This window comes from Armigeres subalbatus, chromosome 2 (genome assembly GCF_024139115.2).
Source record: "Armigeres subalbatus isolate Guangzhou_Male chromosome 2, GZ_Asu_2, whole genome shotgun sequence".
Classification (NCBI taxonomy): domain Eukaryota; kingdom Metazoa; phylum Arthropoda; class Insecta; order Diptera; family Culicidae; genus Armigeres; species Armigeres subalbatus.
In genome coordinates this window covers 301,774,309-301,794,227 of record NC_085140.1, presented here as the reverse complement: position 1 = coordinate 301,794,227, position 19,919 = coordinate 301,774,309, and the positions used below count along the sequence as shown (strand labels likewise).

Here is a 19,919-nt window from a genome sequence, read left to right as displayed (position 1 = left end):
TTGAAAGCCAAAAAAGCGCAATCCTTTGCGGATTCACGCATAGGCTTCCAAAATATCTCTTTCATGAAAACCGCGGAAACGCATGCGCACGCGCATCTGGCTATGTTTGCCAAGCCTACATATCGCGGGATCAACCATAACCCGTGGCTATTTTTACCCACCCCCGTTGAACATTTTCCCCATTTTCTCGCACTCTACGCACTCCGATGCTTGTGTGGCGTAGGTAGCATTGGATCTTTTCGTTCGGTCGTGCGTATTTTCCGTGATTTGGTGTGCAGTGGAAGTACATGGAAAAGGTGTGATAAAAATCGGCGAAGTTGATAGAATAAACTATCAAGAAGTGTTGAAATTGATAGAACAGTGCGTAAGTAAGGACATTTCACGGAAATTTGTCGATGGAAACTATCACAAGCCGGGAAATTCAGCGGTGAAAAATCATCCCACCTCGTGCTGCAATTTTCACACATCCATAAAGTCCTATTTGGATCAGTCTCACCGATCTCTCAAATCGCAGTGCATCTCTTTTGGGTGATAATAGAATACAGTAAGATTAGTATGTGTAAAAATGCTACGCAAATGTTTTGATTTGTTTTACCAATATAAGTGAGGTTGATAAATTTTCTCCGCTTCGTAGAGTACTAGCAGAAAATTTATTAATCAAAAGATAACTTTGAACATGTTCCGTTATTTTGTATGTTGATTTGTCTTTTGCTCGGACTTGGCTTAATTCAATATTGCCTTATCATAACGTGGAAATTTTTTGCTATGAAAGAGGTATGGTACCTAGTTTATATAAAATTTGTCAACCTTTACTCTTAAGCGTTTTGTACAGCGTATTTTGAATAATTGCATTCCGAGCATTAAAAAAGGTGAACTATTCCTCAAATCCTCCATACCCAATGTATCTTGTAACTTTATATACATAAAAATGAATTTCTGTCTGTCTGATCCTTATTGACTCGGAAACTACTGAATCGATCGGCGTAAAAAATTGTATGCAGATGTTTTCGGTGCTGGGGAAGGTTCTTAAGGTGGTAAGAGACCCGTTTGGAAAAAGGGGCTCCCATACAATTGAAACATAGATTTCTGCATTAATCGTGTATGTACTTTAGAGTGATTCAAATTTTGACTTCTTCTATCCCTATTAGAGTGGGGCGCAGTTGTATGGAAAAACGCAAACTTCGTCCGATCAAGTGAGATCAAGGTTTTTCTGAATCGTTTTGGGACCCCAATCAACTGTGCAAAGTATGGGCTCGATTGGTTGCAACCTCGCATGCCGCATCGCGTTTTAAATTTACATGGAGATTAGTATGGGAAAACGTACTTTTTTACATTTTTGCTGTTAGCGGCTTCAATTTATCATCAATCACGTGACTCAATACGTTAGCATCTAGTCTGGAAGATGCCGAAAGACTTTGCCGAAGAAGGTACGTAGCTGGAAGGTCTACAAAAAATGTTATTACGTTTCGAAAATTGATTGTGTAAACCATATGCAAGAAATCAATGTTTCTGCCAGCACTACCGGACGACCTATGGTTATCGAAGGGCAAAACCCATCTTCCTTCTCGTCGGATTTTTTTCTTTGTGAAATGATTCCGGATAGCTCCCATTAGCTCTAAAGCCCTATAAGATCAATTATTTTGAAATAACACTCAGTTAAATTATTGATCTACGTAGTACGGCAGTGTTGGCAAAATTAAACGATTTTTTGCATATGGTTTGAACACTCAATGTTCTAAGCGTTATAACTTTTTTCGTGGACGTTCCACCAACGTGCCTTCTTCAGCAAAGTTTTTCGGCATCCTTTGGGTTATACTTTAACGCAATGTGCCACTTGGTTTACGATGAACTGAAGCCTCTAGTAGTAGAAATGCAAAAATATACGTTCTCCCATACTAATTTCCATACAAACTTCAAACGCGATACGGAAAGCGAGGAAGCAACCAATCGGTCCCAAATTCTGCACAGTTGTTCAGGACCCAGAATAGCTTCGAAAAACCATTGATTTGAAAAAATGACCATGACGCCCCACTCTAATCCCTATGCATGTTCTGGTTCAATAATAATTTTCCTAAATTTAAATTTAATTTAAATTTGGAAAACTGTTCCGCAACGTTAGTCATTAAGGTGACACGGGAAGCACAAACAATCATCAAATCGTCATCATTTTCATCATTGAATGCTTAATATTTTTTTCTACAACAAATATGATTTTGAAAACGTATCACCGGCGCGTGCTTACTCGCAATCTACAAGCTGATACATTTACAGTTACATCAAACAACTGAAAACCGAAATACGCCGCTCCAAAGTTGCGAGGTGATAATGCTAGAAAGAGACGAAAGATAGGAAAAATAACACGGTGTTTAGTGCCTCCCCGGAGTCACCTTAAGCTCTTAAAATATAAAAGAACAAAATTCTGCGAGGCGCCTCTTCCTATCATGTACTTTGTCTTCGTCATTTAGCTTCCCTTTTCAGTCTGATGTAGGTTACCTCCATCTTCTCAAAATTACGTGCCATAATATCAATGTATTCGGCGAAACCAAATAACGGACTTCGTGAAAATCGTACCACTCGTGTTAATCCCTGCCCTTCGAACTCCCTCCAAAGCGACGTTGAATATCAGGCACGAAATACCATCATTTTGCCGTAACCCTCTGCGCGTTTCGAAGGGACTCGAGAATGCCCCGGAAACTCGAGCGCTCATCACCCGATTCGTCGTCGCCTTGATCAACCGTGTCAGTTTATCCGGAAATCCGTGTTCGCAAATCGAGTTTAGCCTGTTCCGCGCCCATTTGTATCGTGCCTCGTTCGCTCTCGTGCGTTGCACTTTAACTTTCACCTACTCTTTGACTGAGTAAAATTGTATTGCTATCTCTTTTCTTCCCATGGAAATTTTACTCAATTTCCGTCAAAAGCAGGATCACTCATAGTTTTGAGTTGTCCCGCTTTTGACGGAAATTGAGCAAAATTTCCGTGGGATAGAAAGAGAGAGCAATACAATTTTACTCAGTCACTGAGTAGGTGAAAGTTAGCGTGTGTTGCAGCAATCTCGTTTTTCACTTTTATTTCGGCGGATTCGAACAATTTCACTCATACATAAGGTTATGAGCCTAGTGCGCGAGTGCCGAAAGTAAAAGTTTTTAGCGATTCGGATGCAGTGAATTAGATGAAGAAAGAAGGCGATGTTGCCCGTGTGCCACTATAGAGCCTGCTGACATTTACTCATCCTTCTCTTTCAAGCGCATGGGAAAAAAACAATCCTTTCTATGCGCGTGCAAGAGAAAGATGAATAAACGTGAGCAAGCCTCATTTAATGGCTCGAACTATCCGGCCTGGAAGTTTGAGATGTTGGCGTTGCTCGACGAGCATGACCTGATGGAAACGATCGAGCAGGAGACGGATGAGGTGGAGTAGCTGGAAATAAAGCAGGAGGACACGGCTTTGGCCTATGACATACTCACGCGCGAACGCGTCCAAGTTCTCTTGCTGATATTGGCGAAGTCAAAGCAAAATTCTTCACACAACCTATGGCAGTTCTTTATGGGTTTTAATCGAGCCGGTGACAAGCGCGGTGTCATCATAATCAATAGACATAGCCCGCTGTCACCATTGAAACGCAATATAAAAAAATATAGCCCGGGACATCCTGGCCACGATCTGGCGATGGGCTGAACAATAGGATGTCAATAGCCTGGTTTTTATAGTAGAGCAATAGAGAGGAGGAGATGGCGGCCATGTTTCACTCAAACTTTGACAGATAGCAATGGGGTTTCCCATAGGAGAGAAGAGCAGAATTTGCTTTGAATTCGTGAATTCTGTGTGTCATTAGTATAAAGCGACCGGATTTGGCAATGACGAACTGGACGTCGTGTGCCACCTGCTGTTGACGCTGGGGCCAGCGTATGCGATGGTCGTGACAGCCATCGAAACGATGCCGGAGGAGGCATTGACACTACAGTGACTATAATAACAGTGTCGTCAAGTGTCAGAATTGGAACAGAATGGTCTGTCAGTTCCATACAAATGCGCATTCCAAACGAGCAGGAGACCTGTCAAACGTGGCACTTGACGTTACTCTTCTTCTAGGACTCTAATTGACACTGGAGTTCGTCAAGTGTCGCTTACTAGACGAAGAGATAAAGAAGAAGAGTGTTGATGCTGATTCTATTATGACGAAGATGGAGGCGGCAGCTTTTTCTAGTTCACGTGCTCAAAGGCCACTGAAACAACAACAAAAGAAGAGAGGGTGGAAGTGTTTTGGCTGCGGACAAGAGAGGAAAAGAGTTGCCGAATGCCCGGGCAAGGAAAATAAGAGTGATTAGAAGAAAACGAGTACGCACTACACGGGTAGACGCAAAAGGTGTGTGTTTTATCAGTGCGGCAAATATCCCGAAGCATGGAGTGAGCTGGATCATCGATTCAGTATCGTCGGAACATATTGCGAACGACCGCGGACTGTTCCGATACAGAAACCGATGGAAATTGCTGTTGCTAAGCAGGGACAGTCGATTACTGCAAAGCACCGTGGTGTGATCCGTCTGTTTTCCGTAACTTTAAAGGACATTTTGTACATTCCGGAAGCCAGTGTTAATTTGTTGGCGGTGCGAAAAATCGAGATGAACGGACTGCAAATAGTGTTCGCTGATGGTACGGTGAGCATCGCCGGGGAATCGGGTGTACAGTAAACGTTCGCTAATTATTGGTGTTTTTTTCTAGTTGGGGCGCCTTTTAGTTAGGGGTTTGCTAATTGGGGCGAAACCCAATTAAAAAGCAGCTAAACGTCAGAATATGATGTCAAAAACGCGTTGACGTTTTGTTTCCGTGTTTGGCGGGATCGATATTTTCTGGCGCGTAAAATTTTCCTTTGTTCAATGCAAAAAGTAAACAACGACGCTTGTCAAAACACCCCAATTAGCGAACGGCATTCGCTAGTTGGGGTGAGGTCGTACCCCAATTAGCGAACGATCACTGTAGTCGCCATCGGCGAACGACGCGGAAAGTTATACAAGCTCAACCTTCGCCAAGAAGGAAAGTGTATAGACAAATCGTCATTCTATTCGTTCTATTCATGTGTCGAAAGAGCTCGAACTGTAACATCGCCGGAATGGCCATCTCAGTGCAAATAACTGGGATATTCTAGTGCGAAACAAGATGGTAGTAGGACTCGATACGAAAGTTGGAATGAAAACTGGTGACGATATCATTTGTGAACCATGTATAGCAGCGAAACAGACGCAAATGTCCTTCTCCGCGCGCGATGGAAGACGAGAGTGTTGGAACTGATCCACTCATACGTGTGCGGTCCTGTAACGCCTGTGGACATCGACGGTGAAGCCTACTTCATTACGTTCATTGACGATTGGAGTCGGTTCACAGTAGTATATCTGATAAGTTCCAATGATCAGGTCACTAGTGAGATAATGGAATACGAAGCGTATGTGTCGTCGAAGCTCGGGAGCAAGATTTCACGTTTCCGCTGTGACAACGGCGGCGAATACAGAGCAGGTGCGTTTCGGAAGTTTTGTAAGCACAAAGGAAGGAATATAGATAGAGTGGACTGTCCTCTATACGCCGGAACAAAACGGCATGAGCGAGCGCGTTCAGTGTTGGATGATTCTGGAATAAGTAAGAGTTTCTGGGGTTCGGCGATTCAGACTGCGGCATACCTGTCGAACCGAATTGAGTCCAGCGAGCGCTCTCGAAAGCAAGAAGACCCCGTTCGAGGTATGGGAGAGACGCAAGCCGCGAGCTTTCGGTGTTGATGTTTTCGTTAATATTCCAATCCATTCCAAAAAATGTGATCTTCATTGAAAGCGGCGGACGCAGTCCTCATGTACCGAAGAATATTAAGATTCATGATTTTATACATGTTCGAGAGGAAGAGGAAGAATCCGAAGCAGGAAGTGACGTCGGTAGCTTGGTCGAAAACGGAAATGGAAACGCGGATGAGAATAATTTCGACAGTTGTGTCGGTGAAACAATTAGTGAAGAAGAAGCAGATGAAGAACCAGATGGCGAGGATACCACGAAGCCCACCACGCCCACAACGGGAACGTCAAACACCGGCATGGCAGCGAGACTACGAAATGAACTACATCGGATTCGCCCTCAATGCAGCCAGTTTCGTAGAGAATCTGCCGAGTTCACTGTCGGAAATGAAAAAGCGACCCGACTGGCCGAAATGGGAAGAGGCCGTGAATGAAGATATGCGAGCTTTAGGGAAGAACAGAACGAGATCGTTTACGAAGCTACCGGAAGGTCGTGTGCTGATCACCAGTAAGTGGGAACTGAAGCGAAATGAGGGCGGTGGAGAAAACAGCTACAAGGCCAGGCTCGTGGCACGCGGGTTTACGCAGCGGTATGGTTTTGATTATTTGGAAACACTCCCCAGTTGTGAAACGAACCATGAGAGGATCTAACAGATGGACGAGAAGTCTGCCTTCCTCAATGGGGCGATTTCGGAGGAGATTTTCATGGTTCAACCGAAGGGCTTCCAGCAGGAAAGCGGCCTAGTCTGTCGCTTGAATCGTTCGCTATACGGCCTGAAACAGGTATTCCGGGCCTGGAACGAACGGTTCCATTTATTTGTCGAAAGGCTTGGATTTAAACGCTGAAGAAAGCTCTGGCCGACGAATTTGAGATGACAGACATTCTCCCCTATTCTGCGTTTCGTGTGAGATGAGGCGTTTCGAATGAGGTGACAATTGTCGATACCTCCCACACTGTCTCACACACTTGTCGGAATCGACAATTCTCTAGTCATTCGAGACGCAGAATAAGCACAATTGGGCCAGTGAAAAGTTTCCTTGGCATGCTAATTGGGTCCTAAAATGAAGAATCGATATTCGATTTTCTTTCAGGGAACGATGAAGGTAATCATTCTAAACGTGTCAGTTTTTGTTTAGACTCAAAAATCGAAAAGAACATTGTTTAATTTGAAATTGAAAAATAGATAAAAAATGCTTCCTCGACATTTTCGGTCTTGTTTGACGTACGGATTCAAACGCACTAGCAAAACACCGCAGGGCACTTGACTCAACATTTGACAGTTAATATATGGGGCTGACGTTTTGGGCTGATGGTTCATTCGTTCTGAAATGTTGCACAGCCCAAAATTTGCCTTAAAATGTCTTAAACACAAAAATATTATTTTTACTGATTTAGAATTGTACCAGAATTTTTATAACAACGGTACAAGTATTCTTGACCGATGCACTATCGTTTGCAACCATAAACGAGGAAGGGCTTTAGGACCCAATTGAGCGAAACGTCGAGAACAGATATCCATCGTGTTTTTCTGGAAGGTTTATTGCGGCAGTTCAACATGCAGGAATGCTAGGAATGATGTCAGCCGTATCGTGAGTTGGTGGATGCCTCATGTACGTGACATTGACGTCGCGCCCCGATCTGTGCTCGGCTGTCAACCACTTCAGCCAGTTTCAGAACTGTCCTACGGAGAAGCACTGAGTGCACCTGAAGCGAGTGTTGCGTTACATACGCGGCACCTTGAATTTTGGGCGACTACAAGCCCATTCTGCGACGCTGACTGGGCGAATAATTCTGTAGACAGGCGATCTATCACTGGATATATGTTCCGGGTGCACGGCTGTACGGTTGGTTGGCTGACCAGAAAGCAATCGACTGTGAGCTTGTAGTCGACAGAGGCTGAGTTAGCTGCGCTTAGTGTGACTGTTTGCCACGGCATCTGGTTGCGGCGGCTTTCGCACGATTTGGGAAGGAAGCTCGAAGGACCTGTGACTTACTACGAAGACAATCAGTCAGTTGCAGATATCCTAAACAATGGATGGCCAGCAGGAGTGTTCCAAGGAGCTAGACTTTACTAAGGTGGCGCAGATCAGCGCTGCGTGCCACTAGTTCTCTCTTTTACTCTCCCACTGATCTTATGCAACGCAAATAGTGACGTCACTATGACAAAAGACCGCCAGCTAAGGGTTGTGTACTTAGCTGGTAGTGCAGCCTGGGCACTGTTGTCCTTCTGACATCAGCTGGAGTGAGAAGGTACGCCTCGAGCGTCTGTTCACCAGGAGGTGCGGCTCAAACAGCGTCTGCCTGGTACCCAGCGGCTGATTAACGAAATGCTGTATTGCGTCAGCTATACCTAAGGTGGCAGCCCCATCATCGCGATGTAGATAACGCGACCCCGGTAAGGTAGCTTACTGAAGCCTCTCAAATACCACGAAAAATGGAGATAGAAGAAAAAGAGAACGTTATTTTTGGCAACCGACCCGGCAACGAAATAAGGACTATGATTGGAAACTCGGTACCTGGAATGTCAGGACCCTAAATGAACCTGGACGAGTGAGCCTTCTGGCTCGTGAACTGCAGAAGGTTGGAGTGAACGTGGCTGCTATTCAAGAAGTCCGATGGCCGACGTGAATTCCGAGCCGTGGACCCCACGACAAATACTGCATTCAAGTATAACATCTATCACAGCGGCGGTGAAAAAGCAGAGCATGGAGTTGGTTTCGTAGTGATGGGCAAGCAGATGAAGCGAGTGATGCGGTGGAAACCCATTAGCGAACGAATCTGTGTGTTGAGGATACGGGGCAAATTCTTCAATTACAGCCTAATCAACGTTTACGCACCGACAAACGATAAATCCGACGACGTGAAGGACACGTTTTATGAATGTCTTGATAAAGCCTATGGAGAGTGCCCAAAGCATGACGTGAAAATTGTTATCGGAGACGCTAACGCTCAGGTCGGTAGAGAGGACTTTTTCCGTCCCATAATCGGCAGGGAGAGCCTTCACTCTGCTACCAATGACAACGGCCTACGGCTAGTAAATTTTGCTGCTGCCAGAAGGATGGCCATCAGTAGCACCTACTTTGCACGAAAGAACATCCGAAAGCACACCTGGAGACACCCAAATGGTGAAACTTGCAACCAGATAGACCATGTTCTGGTGGATGGGCGCCATTTCTCGGATGTTATCGATGTGCGGACATTCAGAGGTCCGAACATTGACTCTGATCACTACCTCGTTGTCAGTAAAATTCGATCACGGTTGTCAACTGTATCGATCGAAAGATCACAGCGAACGATGCGTTACAATATCCAGCGATTGTCGGCGGAAGGAGTATCGGCTGAGTACCGCCAGAAGCTCGACGAACAGATAAGTGCAATCAACGTTAGCGACAACATCAACGATCTATGGGAGTCGATCCATGGAGCGGTGAGCACAACAGCACGTGAAGTGGTAGGCACTGCACAGAGGCGACCCAGGACGGGTTGGTTCGATGTGGAGTGTTAGAGAGTGACAGACGAGAAGAACGTTGCCAGAAGCCGGATGTTGGTGTCAGGTACCCGATCGAATAGAGATCGGTACAAGGAAGCTAGAGCAGCCGAAAAACGAACCCACCGCAAGAAGAAAAAAGAGTACGAAGAACAAGTTATTAGTGAGGCGCAGGAGAAAATGGAGCAGAACGATATGCGGATGTTTTATGAGTCTGTCAATTGCGTGCGGAGAAAGACAGCGCCATCTCCCGTTATGTGCAACGACCAACAAGGGAATTTGCTGACAGATAAAACTGAAGTGGCTGCCAGGTGGAAGCAACACTTCGAGACTTTGTTGAATGGAGGAAGTGACGGTGCATCGGTGAACAGAATAAATATTAGCGACGATGGACAAGCTGTGGAGTCACCTACGCTAGATGAGGTTAAAAAAGCTGTCAAAGAGCTGAAAAACAATAAGGCTGCGGGGAAGGACCAGCTCCCGGCTGAACTTGGCAGTGAGCAGCTTTATGAAGTTCTGCACCATATTATGTCGAAAATATGGAAAAACGAGGAAATGCCTGCTAGCTGGTTGGACGGCCTCATTTGCCCTCTCTTCAAGAAAGGGCACAGACTGGAGTGCGCCAATTACCGAGGAATAACCCTCCTTAATTCGGCGTAAAAAATTATGTCCCGTATCCTGTTCAACAGATTGAGACCGCTTGAAGAGTCCTTCGTCGGCGAATACCAAGCAGGTTTTCGTGAGGGCCGATCAACGACGGATCAAATGTTTACCCTGAGACAAATCCTTGATAAATTCCGGGAGTACAACTTGCAGACACATCATCTGTTTATTGATTTCAAGGCGGCGTACGATTCAGTGAAACGGAATGAATTATGGTAAATTATGCTTGAACATGGTTTTCCGGCGAAACTGATACGGCTGATTCGTATAACGTTGGACGGATCGAAATCAAGTGTAAGGGTTGCGGATGAAATATCGACGTCATTTGTTACCTTAGATGGATTAAAGCAGGGTGATGCACTCTCGAACCTACTGTTCAATATAGCGCTCGAGGGAGCGATTAGGAGAGCTGGTGAAGAAGCGGTACCATTATCACAAAATCGCATATGCTCCTGGGATTTGCGGACGATATCGATATTATCGGAATTGATCGCCGTGCCGTGGAAAAGGCTTTTGCGCCTTTTAAGAGGGAGACAGCGAGGATTGGACTCACGATCAATACCAGCAAAACGAAGTACATGGTCGCTGGCAATCAACGTGGGTTCATTAGTGGTGGTGGTAGCGAAATAGTGCTGGATGGTGAAAAATTTGAAGTGGTAGAAGAATTTGTGTATCTTGGAACATTAGTGACGTGCGATAATGATGTTACCCGCGAGGTGAAAAGGCGTATTGCAGCTGCAAATAGGGCTTATTACGGACTTAGTAACCAGGTTAAGTCCCGTAGTCTGAAAACGAAAACAAAACTCGCGCTGTATACTACTCTGATTCTTCCGGTGGCTTTATACGGCCATGAGACATGGACGTTAAAGGAGGCTGATCGGAGAGCTCTCGGAGTGTTTGAGCGTAAGGTGCTGCGGACAATACTCGGCGGTAAACAGGAGAACGGTATCTGGCGGCGTCGCATGAATCACGAATTGTACCAGGTGTATAAAGGGCTGGATATTATTAAGCTTATATGTACAACACGGCAGACTACGGTGGGCTGGTCACGTTGTTCGTATGCCGGAAGAACGTCAAGCGAAGATAATATTTAGTAGAGAACCCGGAAGAGGCCGCAGGCTTCGTGGAAGGCCGCGTACACGATGGCTTTTTGCAGTTGAAGAGGACCTGAGGGCGCTCAATGTTCAGGGCGACTGGAAGCGATTGGCCCAGGATCGAGTCCAGTGGAGAAGGATACTCCATTCGGCGTAGGTTCATCGAAGAGCTGTAGCCCATCAAGTCAAGTCAAGAACAGCGGAGAGTAAAAGAGATAACTAGTGGCACGTAGCGCTGATCTGCGCCACCTTAGTAAAGTCTAGCTCATTGGGAGTGTTCCAGCGACATCGGGCAAGCCTTGGACTGGTGACCAACGGGAATTGAGCGGGGGACGACAATCCCGTTGTCCACATTTTGTTTCGACCAAATCGCCGAACCCCTCGGTGTAGAATGCGTCATCAGCCCTGTCAGCAGCAACATCATCATTGGCGCTTTTGGCGTTTTTGAAACTTTTCTCAAAAATTCTAGAAGCAAATTAAATTAAAAACGGTATACATTACGGGGTAGGACTTTTCTTATACTGTGTATAAAGTGTAATATCACAAAATAAAATTTAGAATAGAAATATTGTGTTTATTATACAGTAGAAGAAAAGTCCAACCCCGTACTGCTCACCGTTTTTAATTAAATTGCTTCTAGAATTTTTGAGAAGAGTTTTAAAAATTTCTTCGTATGGTTTTCCGTGGAGATTTTTTCGATTATCATCTTTCTGCTTCATCTTCTTCATGCAACAATGTTTGATATCAAAATCAAAGCGCCAATAATGGGGGAGGTTCCCTCATCAGTGCTGCCACCTGGAAAAGTTTAGAGAAAAAGTAGAACCATGGAAATTTGACATGGCATGATATAGCAAATGAGAATTAAAATGTCTCTAGAACGTTCTAGATTTTTTTTGTCCAACAATTTTTAGTTTGTGGGGTTTAGAAATTCAACAATCTTAAGCATTAACTGCTTACCCAAAAAAAATAAATCGAGATGTCATGTCCGTTTTGTATGCTTTTAAAATTCTAACCCCGTAAACCAAGATTTTTTGAGAAATGTCCTTAATTTTTGTTTTATAACAAAAATATACTTCATTTCCTACACACAAAAAACAAAAATTGTTTTACAGAAAATTTCATACTTTCCACCTAAAAAGTACTTGATTTCCTTAAAAATGAAAATGAAATTCGTTTTAGTCAAAGTTATTTTTTTTATTTGAAAGTGCGTTTCTCATTTTCTCAATGTGAAATTAAAAGTTCTTGCATTCAGCCTAAAAATTGTGAAACTGTCAAATTAATCAACGGTAAACCTTTGTGCGAATCCGGCAAAACAGTGAAACGCAATAAAAAATAATCTTTCACTCAGATCTGGGGCACTGCGTAACATGCTGTTATGTTTTCCGGCTAAACAAATCCACTTTCATATAACGCTGAAGTGAGCTTCCAAAGCGCTCCCGCATAATCATGAACCGTAAGTGGATTATTTCTCAAATCATTCATGATTATAACAAACTTTGACCCTACTATCCTGTTTATTGTACATATTTAAGATACACCAACCTCTCCATAAATGGTATTTACAGTATGGTTTGTTGTTATTGGTAAATCGACCATATGAGTAATAGGCAGTTAAGTATAATTACTGTATAAAAGGGATATTTTTCAGTACATTATTTTCGTGATACATCATGTGGTATGATTCATTTATAATCCGTGTTTCAAATAAGAACAGTATGGGTTGTTATTTGTTAACCATAGGTAGAATGATACATGAAAAAATGACGCACCGTATCCCATATCTTTCATCAGAAGGAAACATTTATAAATTACTCCACATATTAAATAGAAAACACTTGTATTTTACACTCACATTGTATATTTACACATTAAATTCATGTTTTCCGTGAAAAATTATGTAAATTTTACGAATAATTTAACATTTATATCAGCGGCATTTATATCAGTTCGGCATTATTTATGATTTTTCTCGAGCATCCGGGTCCGGGAAGCCGCATCGAAGGAGAATACGATACTGACCTGCAGAATATACAGAAGAGCAACCACTTAATATTAAATATGAAGAGTATATCTAATATATGTAAAAATACTTACCAAATCATGTTCAAGAAAAATTGAGTCGGTTCCTTGGTCGGTTCTCCAAAAGGTTTTTTGCTTCCATTTTCTTCCGCAATAGTTGGTGAGAACTGTGGAAAAATTTTATTATTCAACAGTATTTGAACACAATATGCAAATATCATTTCTTACCTTTGTTCTTCAGCACTAGAAATTATTTAAAACTGGAGAAACAATGATTTAAAATCAATCTGGTTCTAGCCAACCAGTTTTTTTTTTCACAACAAAACCAATGGCAACAACACGGAAAAATGATTCTGCGGGATATAAAAAGTTGAACACTCCACTCATCATAACGTTTATCGCGTTTGTATCATTGGAGGATATTATTTCTAATATATGTGCGGAAAAGCAAGGAAACAAAGCTAAATTTAGATGATACATAATTATTTCACAGCAATATTTAATATTGTTTATATTATCAGTTATAAGTCTTTCACAGTATATTATCGTTTTTCATCGAAAGGATGGAAGATAAAGTAGTATAAATAAACAATGAATTATGAAATTATTGCATATGGTATTGTAGATTAAACATGATGTATAGTATTTATTCTACTTCAACATATAGTTACATTATAAAGCTACTATTATACAATTAGTAACAGTATTCCTTAACGAGGATGAACAGTAACAAGAGTACTGTAAATCGTTTTCAATTATGCGGGCTGTTCTTGCGGTATCGACAGGTAAGTCATTTTTATTTATCTACATAGAACCCAAAAATGTCAGTGGCAAGTGTGAAATAAGCAAAACTGCGCTTTAATTTGGTGCTCCAATTTCGTAAGCGCTGCTGTTCTAGTTTTTGTTGCGGCTAATCATAGTATGAGTTTATCGAGGTATACTTATGTGAATTTTTCGGTTTCTTTTCCTATAGGTAAATTGCGAGTCTCGGCATCTATGACGAACGAGAAATCAGTAGCGTAATGCTTACGGACCCTTATGATGCGCAGCACGACAAGTGGCTCTTTTGTGGCCATCTTCACCGTAGCTCTCAGTGGTTCTATGCAAATCATCACTGAACATGAAGAAATAAAAAGCATGAATAAATAAACAAAAACGAATAAATTTAATTTGTAAAGAAAAGTTGAATGGTGGGTTTGCGGGTGGGAGGTTTTTTGGGGCGAATGAAATGATTTTTTATTGAGAATAATACGCTTTCTTTTTTCACAGTGTACCCATTTTGGTTTGACATTTCTACAATTTGTTTTGAATGTTTGAACTTTTAATTTCAGGGTGGTATGCGGCTTTCAAAAATGTGGTTATTTTAAAAGTTGGCGTACTTTTAATTTGAACATTCGCAACTCTCTACGAAAAAGAACCAATGCAACTTTTTATTTTAACCAATGTTTTTCTTAATTTTAATAATGATTTTTCTTTCTATACCACACCGTGTGAAATTTCAATGACTACTTTTTCTCTCGATGACAGCTGGTGGTCTTCTCCTCCCCTATTCTAGATCAAGACAAAATTTTCAAAACGACTTATCTGCTTTTGTAAACAAAGATTCAAACGACGATTTGATGAATCTGATAGCTCTCCAACGCAAACCAACACCATATCAACAGGTAGCGGAAACCTTCACTCACCTATTGATGGTGTTAGTTTCCGTGGGAGTGCTATCTGATTCGTCAAATCGTCGTTTGAATCTTTGTTTACAAAAGCAGATAAGTCGTTTTGAAAATTTTGTCTTGAGATGTTGAAAAAGAGAAAAAAGTACACGTAAAAAAATAACCTTATATGTTATGGCAAAAAACCATTCGAAAATACTTATACTCTTCATTATGTCACCTAATGAATGATCCAATATCAAAAAGCTAATAACATTCATAAGTTAATGAAAAGTATAAGTTTCCGAATGTATGTGACTAATGCGATGTATAAGTTTTTTCTTATACAGTGATCGTTCGCTAATTGGGGCACGACCTCACCCCAACTAGCGAATGCCGTTCGCTAATTGGGGCGTTTTGACAAGCGTCAATGTTGTTTACTTTTTGCATTGAACAAAGGAAAATTTTACGCGCCAGAAAATATCGATACCGTCAAACACGGAAACAAAACGTCAACCCGTTTTTGACATCATATTCTGACGTTTAGCTGCTTTTTAATTGGGTTTCGCCCCAATTAGCGAACCCCCAACTAAAAAGCGCCCCAACTAGAAAAACCCCAATTAGCGAACGTTCACTGTACATGTCATTAAGCGCCTGCTTCGGCAAAAAAGTATTAGAAATATTAATAATAAACAACATTAAATTTTTTTACGTGTAGATTTGGTTACCCTATCAATCACGTGTTTACAGCGCTGTGAACGACACTTTCCCACCCAAACAAAGTTATGTCAAAACCGTCAAAACTTCAGCGGCATTTGCAAAGGAAGAAAATCGTGTCGTTTTGTAGCGTTTTATTTTAATCGAAAGTGATTTTCCTTGTATTTTACATCGTGATCTCCTCTTTAAAGAAAACATTGTAAAACCAAAATTGAATTACTTTTATTGTACGTGAAAGTGCGTTCAACAAAGGCTTGGTTGTTTACGGAATCTTCATCCCCCCACCGAATCAGTATTTTACTGCAAGAGATCAATCAACCTGCTTGTGATAGTTTCCAGATTTTCCAGACGGCGGCGGTCTGCGTAAAAAAGTATTTTCCTGATATCGATTTAATAAACTCCAAGGATTAGTGTACTTGTCCGTTAGTTTTACCAGTGTGTTATTTGTGATTGTGTGATTTTGGAAGCAAAAGAACGACAGGATGGAGGCGACCAACAACGGAGAACGGCATCCGGCCGAACTGAAAAAACAGATGCGGGAGGATAAACAAAGGGAGGCTAAGATACAGGATCAGGTAAGGGCTTTTCGAATCCGGTTAATTCATGGTGGTACATAATTTCAAAACAATTTATAATATTCGATTTGCTTTATATGAGTTTTGATTTTTTTTTAAACAAAGCATAATTTGTAATTTGTAATTTGTTTATTTCTATTGGACACGGAAACCGGGATACGAAAATATAATATAATATTCATAATATCAAAGAGGCCGTGAGTATCGGTTTCTTGAAACAGAATTTTCATTTCATTGATATGCTTGATATTAAAAGTCTAATGCTCATATAGAGCAGAAAAAAATCATTGAAATAATTGATCGATAATTTATGACATTAATTCGACATCCGAATAATAAGCTGACAATTTCAATCAGTTTTATCGAAAGTAAAAACTAAGAATGAAATTTAAGAGGGAGGGAGAAAACGCTCATTATCTGTAAACTATACAATCTATAACTTACTTTAATTCCCTATATCTCGCCCATTGCAGTTGAACAAACAATTGAATGGTTTGACGCTTGAAGAAAAATTCAATCTAGTTCACAAGCGACTGATAGAATCGGAGAAGGAGAATAAACGATTGGTGCAGCTGCACAAGCAATACGAGCGCAGCATGGAAGCCACTAAAAAGGAACGCGAGAATATGATTCTCGAGCATAGTAAGACGGCCAATACCAAGAGCAAACTGGAACAACTATGCCGGGAGCTGCAAAAGCAAAACCGAATGATCAAGGATGAAAGTCTGGCCCGGATCAAGGAAGAAGAGGAGAAACGCAAAGAGTCGCAGACAAAGCTTCAAAAATCATTGAACGAAATTCAGACCGTGATGGACGAGAACAATCAGAAGAATCTTCAACTGAAGGAGGACAATATGGAGATGGCCAAAAAGTGATAATTTGTTGCTTATTTATTAACCCTCAATCTAGCAACTAATTTCTTTTGATAGGTTTAAATTTATCCTCGAACAGTACGAGCTAAGAGACCAACAGATGGACAAGATGAACAAGCAGATGGATTTAGTGACACAACTCAACGAGGCCAAACTCGCCAAAGCGAACATGGAAACTGCTGCAGAGAAGGAGAAATTCCTGGCGTAAGTTGTCGGAAAGGAAGATATCTTTTTAGACATTCTTATTGGTGCAATTCCTGCAATTTCAGGGAAAAGGAAATTATAATCAACGAACTGACCAAAGTCAAAAAACAACTGGCAGATTTGCAAATGGTAGAGGTGCATCTGCGCGAACAGGTTAATATGTATTCGGACAAATACGGCGAGTTCCAGGATTCACTTAAGAAGAGCCACAACATTTTTGTCGGCTATAAAGGCGATATGGAGAAGGTAGGTACGGTTTTAGCGAAAACATTTTCAATATGTATGTAGGTAGGTACACCAGTTTTCAAATATAAAATAAATACAAATAATAATTCAGATAATCTAGGTTATTAAATTCTGTTTACGTGCAATTTAAAAAACAGAATCGACAGAATTGATAATATCGTTTTGATCTTTCCAGATGTCTAAGAAAATCAAAACCTTGGAAAAGGACACCACTACCTGGAAATCCAAGTGGGAGAGAAGCAATGCGGCTCTGATAGACCTCATGTCAGAGAAGCAGGTTCGCGACGAGCACATCATGAAAACCGCTCGCCAACTATTCCAGCTTCAGAAACTTTGCCGAACGCTACAAAATGAACGAACAGCATACTTCAAAGCCTTGGAGGAGAACAATCTGGAGATTCCTCAAATTGTAGAGGTTCCCTGTCAAATGCCTGAACCGGAAACTCTGCCGGTCCCCACCAAGAAGCAAGAGGATCGTCTCGAAATCATGACCAAGAACTGTTCGGCGCTGAAGGAGAATCTTGCCGCCCTACAAGGCCAACTCAGTGCAATCCAGATTGCAGAAGCGAAAAAAGACGAACCAGTAGCTGTAAATGGGCAGACACAGCCACAAGGCAAAAAAGGGAAAAAGGATAAAAAAGGCAAGGGTGGGAAAGCAGCGGAACCTGAACCACAAACCAAACAGGAAGTAAATGAAGTGCAAAGCAACAACACAACGAAACAGGAAGCGGTTCCTGCGGTTGAAAGTACGATCCCACCTGTTCCGGAAGCACAAATGAATCCCACAGTCGACGTCGCTTCGTCGGAAGAGTTAAAGCCAGAGACTGCCCAGTCAGAGAAATCTGACATCATCGAATCAAAGGAAGTACAACCACAACCATCGGAATCAGTGCAACAAGCTGATGTAGTACCAGCAGTCGTCACGTAAAATGTTTGGACGGATGTTTAGAGCATGCAACGTCGTCAAAGCGGTTGATTAAAAATCATTCTATTACTTGTGAGTCTCGAGTCGCTAAATGTGTACCATATCAAAACGAGACATTAAAACAAACTAAGGAACTGCGCTCTCATTGTACTTCTTACGTCGATAAACAATCAAAGACCAGTGAACCCGAGTGTCCGGGTTGACAAATACTTATTTATTAATCGTGTCCCCTCTACGTGAACGGAAGAAAATAGATAGTTTTGAAACAAGCTACAGGAATAGTCGATTGATATCACTGCCATGACTTCATATACTAAAAGTACCTAGTTCTTCCCGACGCAACGCGAAGCATTTTTCGTACCGATTTTTTCGTGTCCTTTTCGGTCGTTTACGTACGTGTTAGGGACGAGATTGGAAGGAGATTATTGATCGATCGCTTTGTACCTTTGTCGTTTATCGCGTTTTGAGTATTGCATCGTGACTGGAAGGAGCTATTCGTTTGATCTTGCTCTACTTACGATCGATTCGCGTGGAACCACAAACCGCGTCGGGAAGAAGTTTTTCATTTCGATTGTGTCTAAGGAGCAAGGTTCCAAGGAGCACAAAAAGCTGGATCAGAGAATTTTTAAGCTCAAGTGAGTGCTGGCTGTGAGATATGGTAGAAAAGTTTGTTGCGGAGTACATATAATTATGAGCGGGATTACAATGTCCGTAAATCTGGATTTCCTCGACAAGATTGATAATGAGTCCAGGGAGAAATGAAGATGCTTGACAGCGAGAATTTTGAGGAGCTCATTGATATGCGGACTACTTTCGACAATAGATAATGTTTATTTAAGGTGATTATACAATCAAGCCAAGTGGTGAATTTCAAATTCACCACACGGTTTCTACTCCTATTATGAAAAGTTCAAATCTAGCGTAATAATGTTCGTACATGCGTAATAATGTTCGTACATTAAAGTCGATTGTTTAGCATAAGTAAGCAAACGATCTACGGATGTTTCATCTCCATGGGCGTTGTGTTTCTCTCAATTCGTGCTCTTGAAAAATCACCAGAAAAAGCACGTGGCTTCCAAGATGGCCGATTTGTGGCTTTGTTGTATAACCACCTTAAGGGATTCCTACTTTTAAAGCAGGCAAGTACCTAACCAACCGCTGATTAGTTCAACGATGATTGACAGCTTCGGCCACCAATCATCTGCCAGCTTCAGCGGCGATGAATCAATTCTGATATTATTCACAAAAAAATATATTTCAATAATCCACTGCAACGACGATATACCGACCGGAGACGAGGTCAAGAAACCGTTCGAAAGCGTTGATATTCGAGCGCACAACTAGGTATGTACGTGGGATGCGTTGTTGAAGCGGCTTGATGACGTTCAACAACATGCAAAGGCTCTGGCCTATTTTTTTTCTGTTAAAGTCTGTAGCCAGTGACTTACATCAACGATCTTCGCCAACTAGCATCAAGGTATCTGACGCTATATCAAATGTTCAACTTTGGCCTGCACGCAGACGAAACCACTAGCTGCATCAGCATCCGGCTTTCAACAAGCTGTCCATATCCTAACGACGAGAAATGATAGTCCAGCGGAGCTTGTGTCGGAGCTGTAGGGAGCCGATAGGCTTTTCCATCAAGTACGAGCTTGCAAATCTAAAATTCAGTAACGGTGAGGTAGTTTGGGCTCGGAAA

General features: G+C 41.9%; 1 protein-coding gene across 2 annotated transcripts; it reads left to right on the top strand.

The window, feature by feature from the left end:
- The first annotated feature begins 230 nt into the window (after positions 1-230).
- On the top strand, positions 231-18,490 carry LOC134212495 (alpha-taxilin). Of its 2 annotated transcripts, XM_062690429.1 has the most exons (6): positions 231-364; positions 15,804-15,973; positions 16,447-16,844; positions 16,903-17,049; positions 17,115-17,295; positions 17,471-18,490. In XM_062690429.1, the coding sequence occupies exons 2-6, from the start codon at positions 15,881-15,883 to the stop codon at positions 18,221-18,223; spliced, it is 1,572 nt and encodes a 523-aa protein (XP_062546413.1). In that variant the 5' UTR covers positions 231-364; positions 15,804-15,880; the 3' UTR covers positions 18,224-18,490. The 2 variants fall into 2 exon arrangements, with proteins under 2 accessions (XP_062546413.1, XP_062546412.1); XM_062690428.1 differs by lacking the exon at positions 231-364 and having other exon boundaries at positions 15,465-15,973.
- The last annotated feature ends 1,429 nt before the right edge of the window (positions 18,491-19,919 follow it).

Bases quoted from the DNA above. Each gene is read 5' to 3' on its own strand.
- LOC134212495 (XM_062690429.1), top strand. From the start codon at position 15,881: ATGGAGGCGACCAACAACGGAGAACGGCATCCGGCCGAACTGAAAAAA. The intron at 15,974-16,446 runs GTAAGGGCTTTT...CGCCCATTGCAG, and splicing joins AGGCTAAGATACAGGATCAG to TTGAACAAACAATTGAATGG. The intron at 17,296-17,470 runs GTAGGTACGGTT...TGATCTTTCCAG, and splicing joins ATAAAGGCGATATGGAGAAG to ATGTCTAAGAAAATCAAAAC.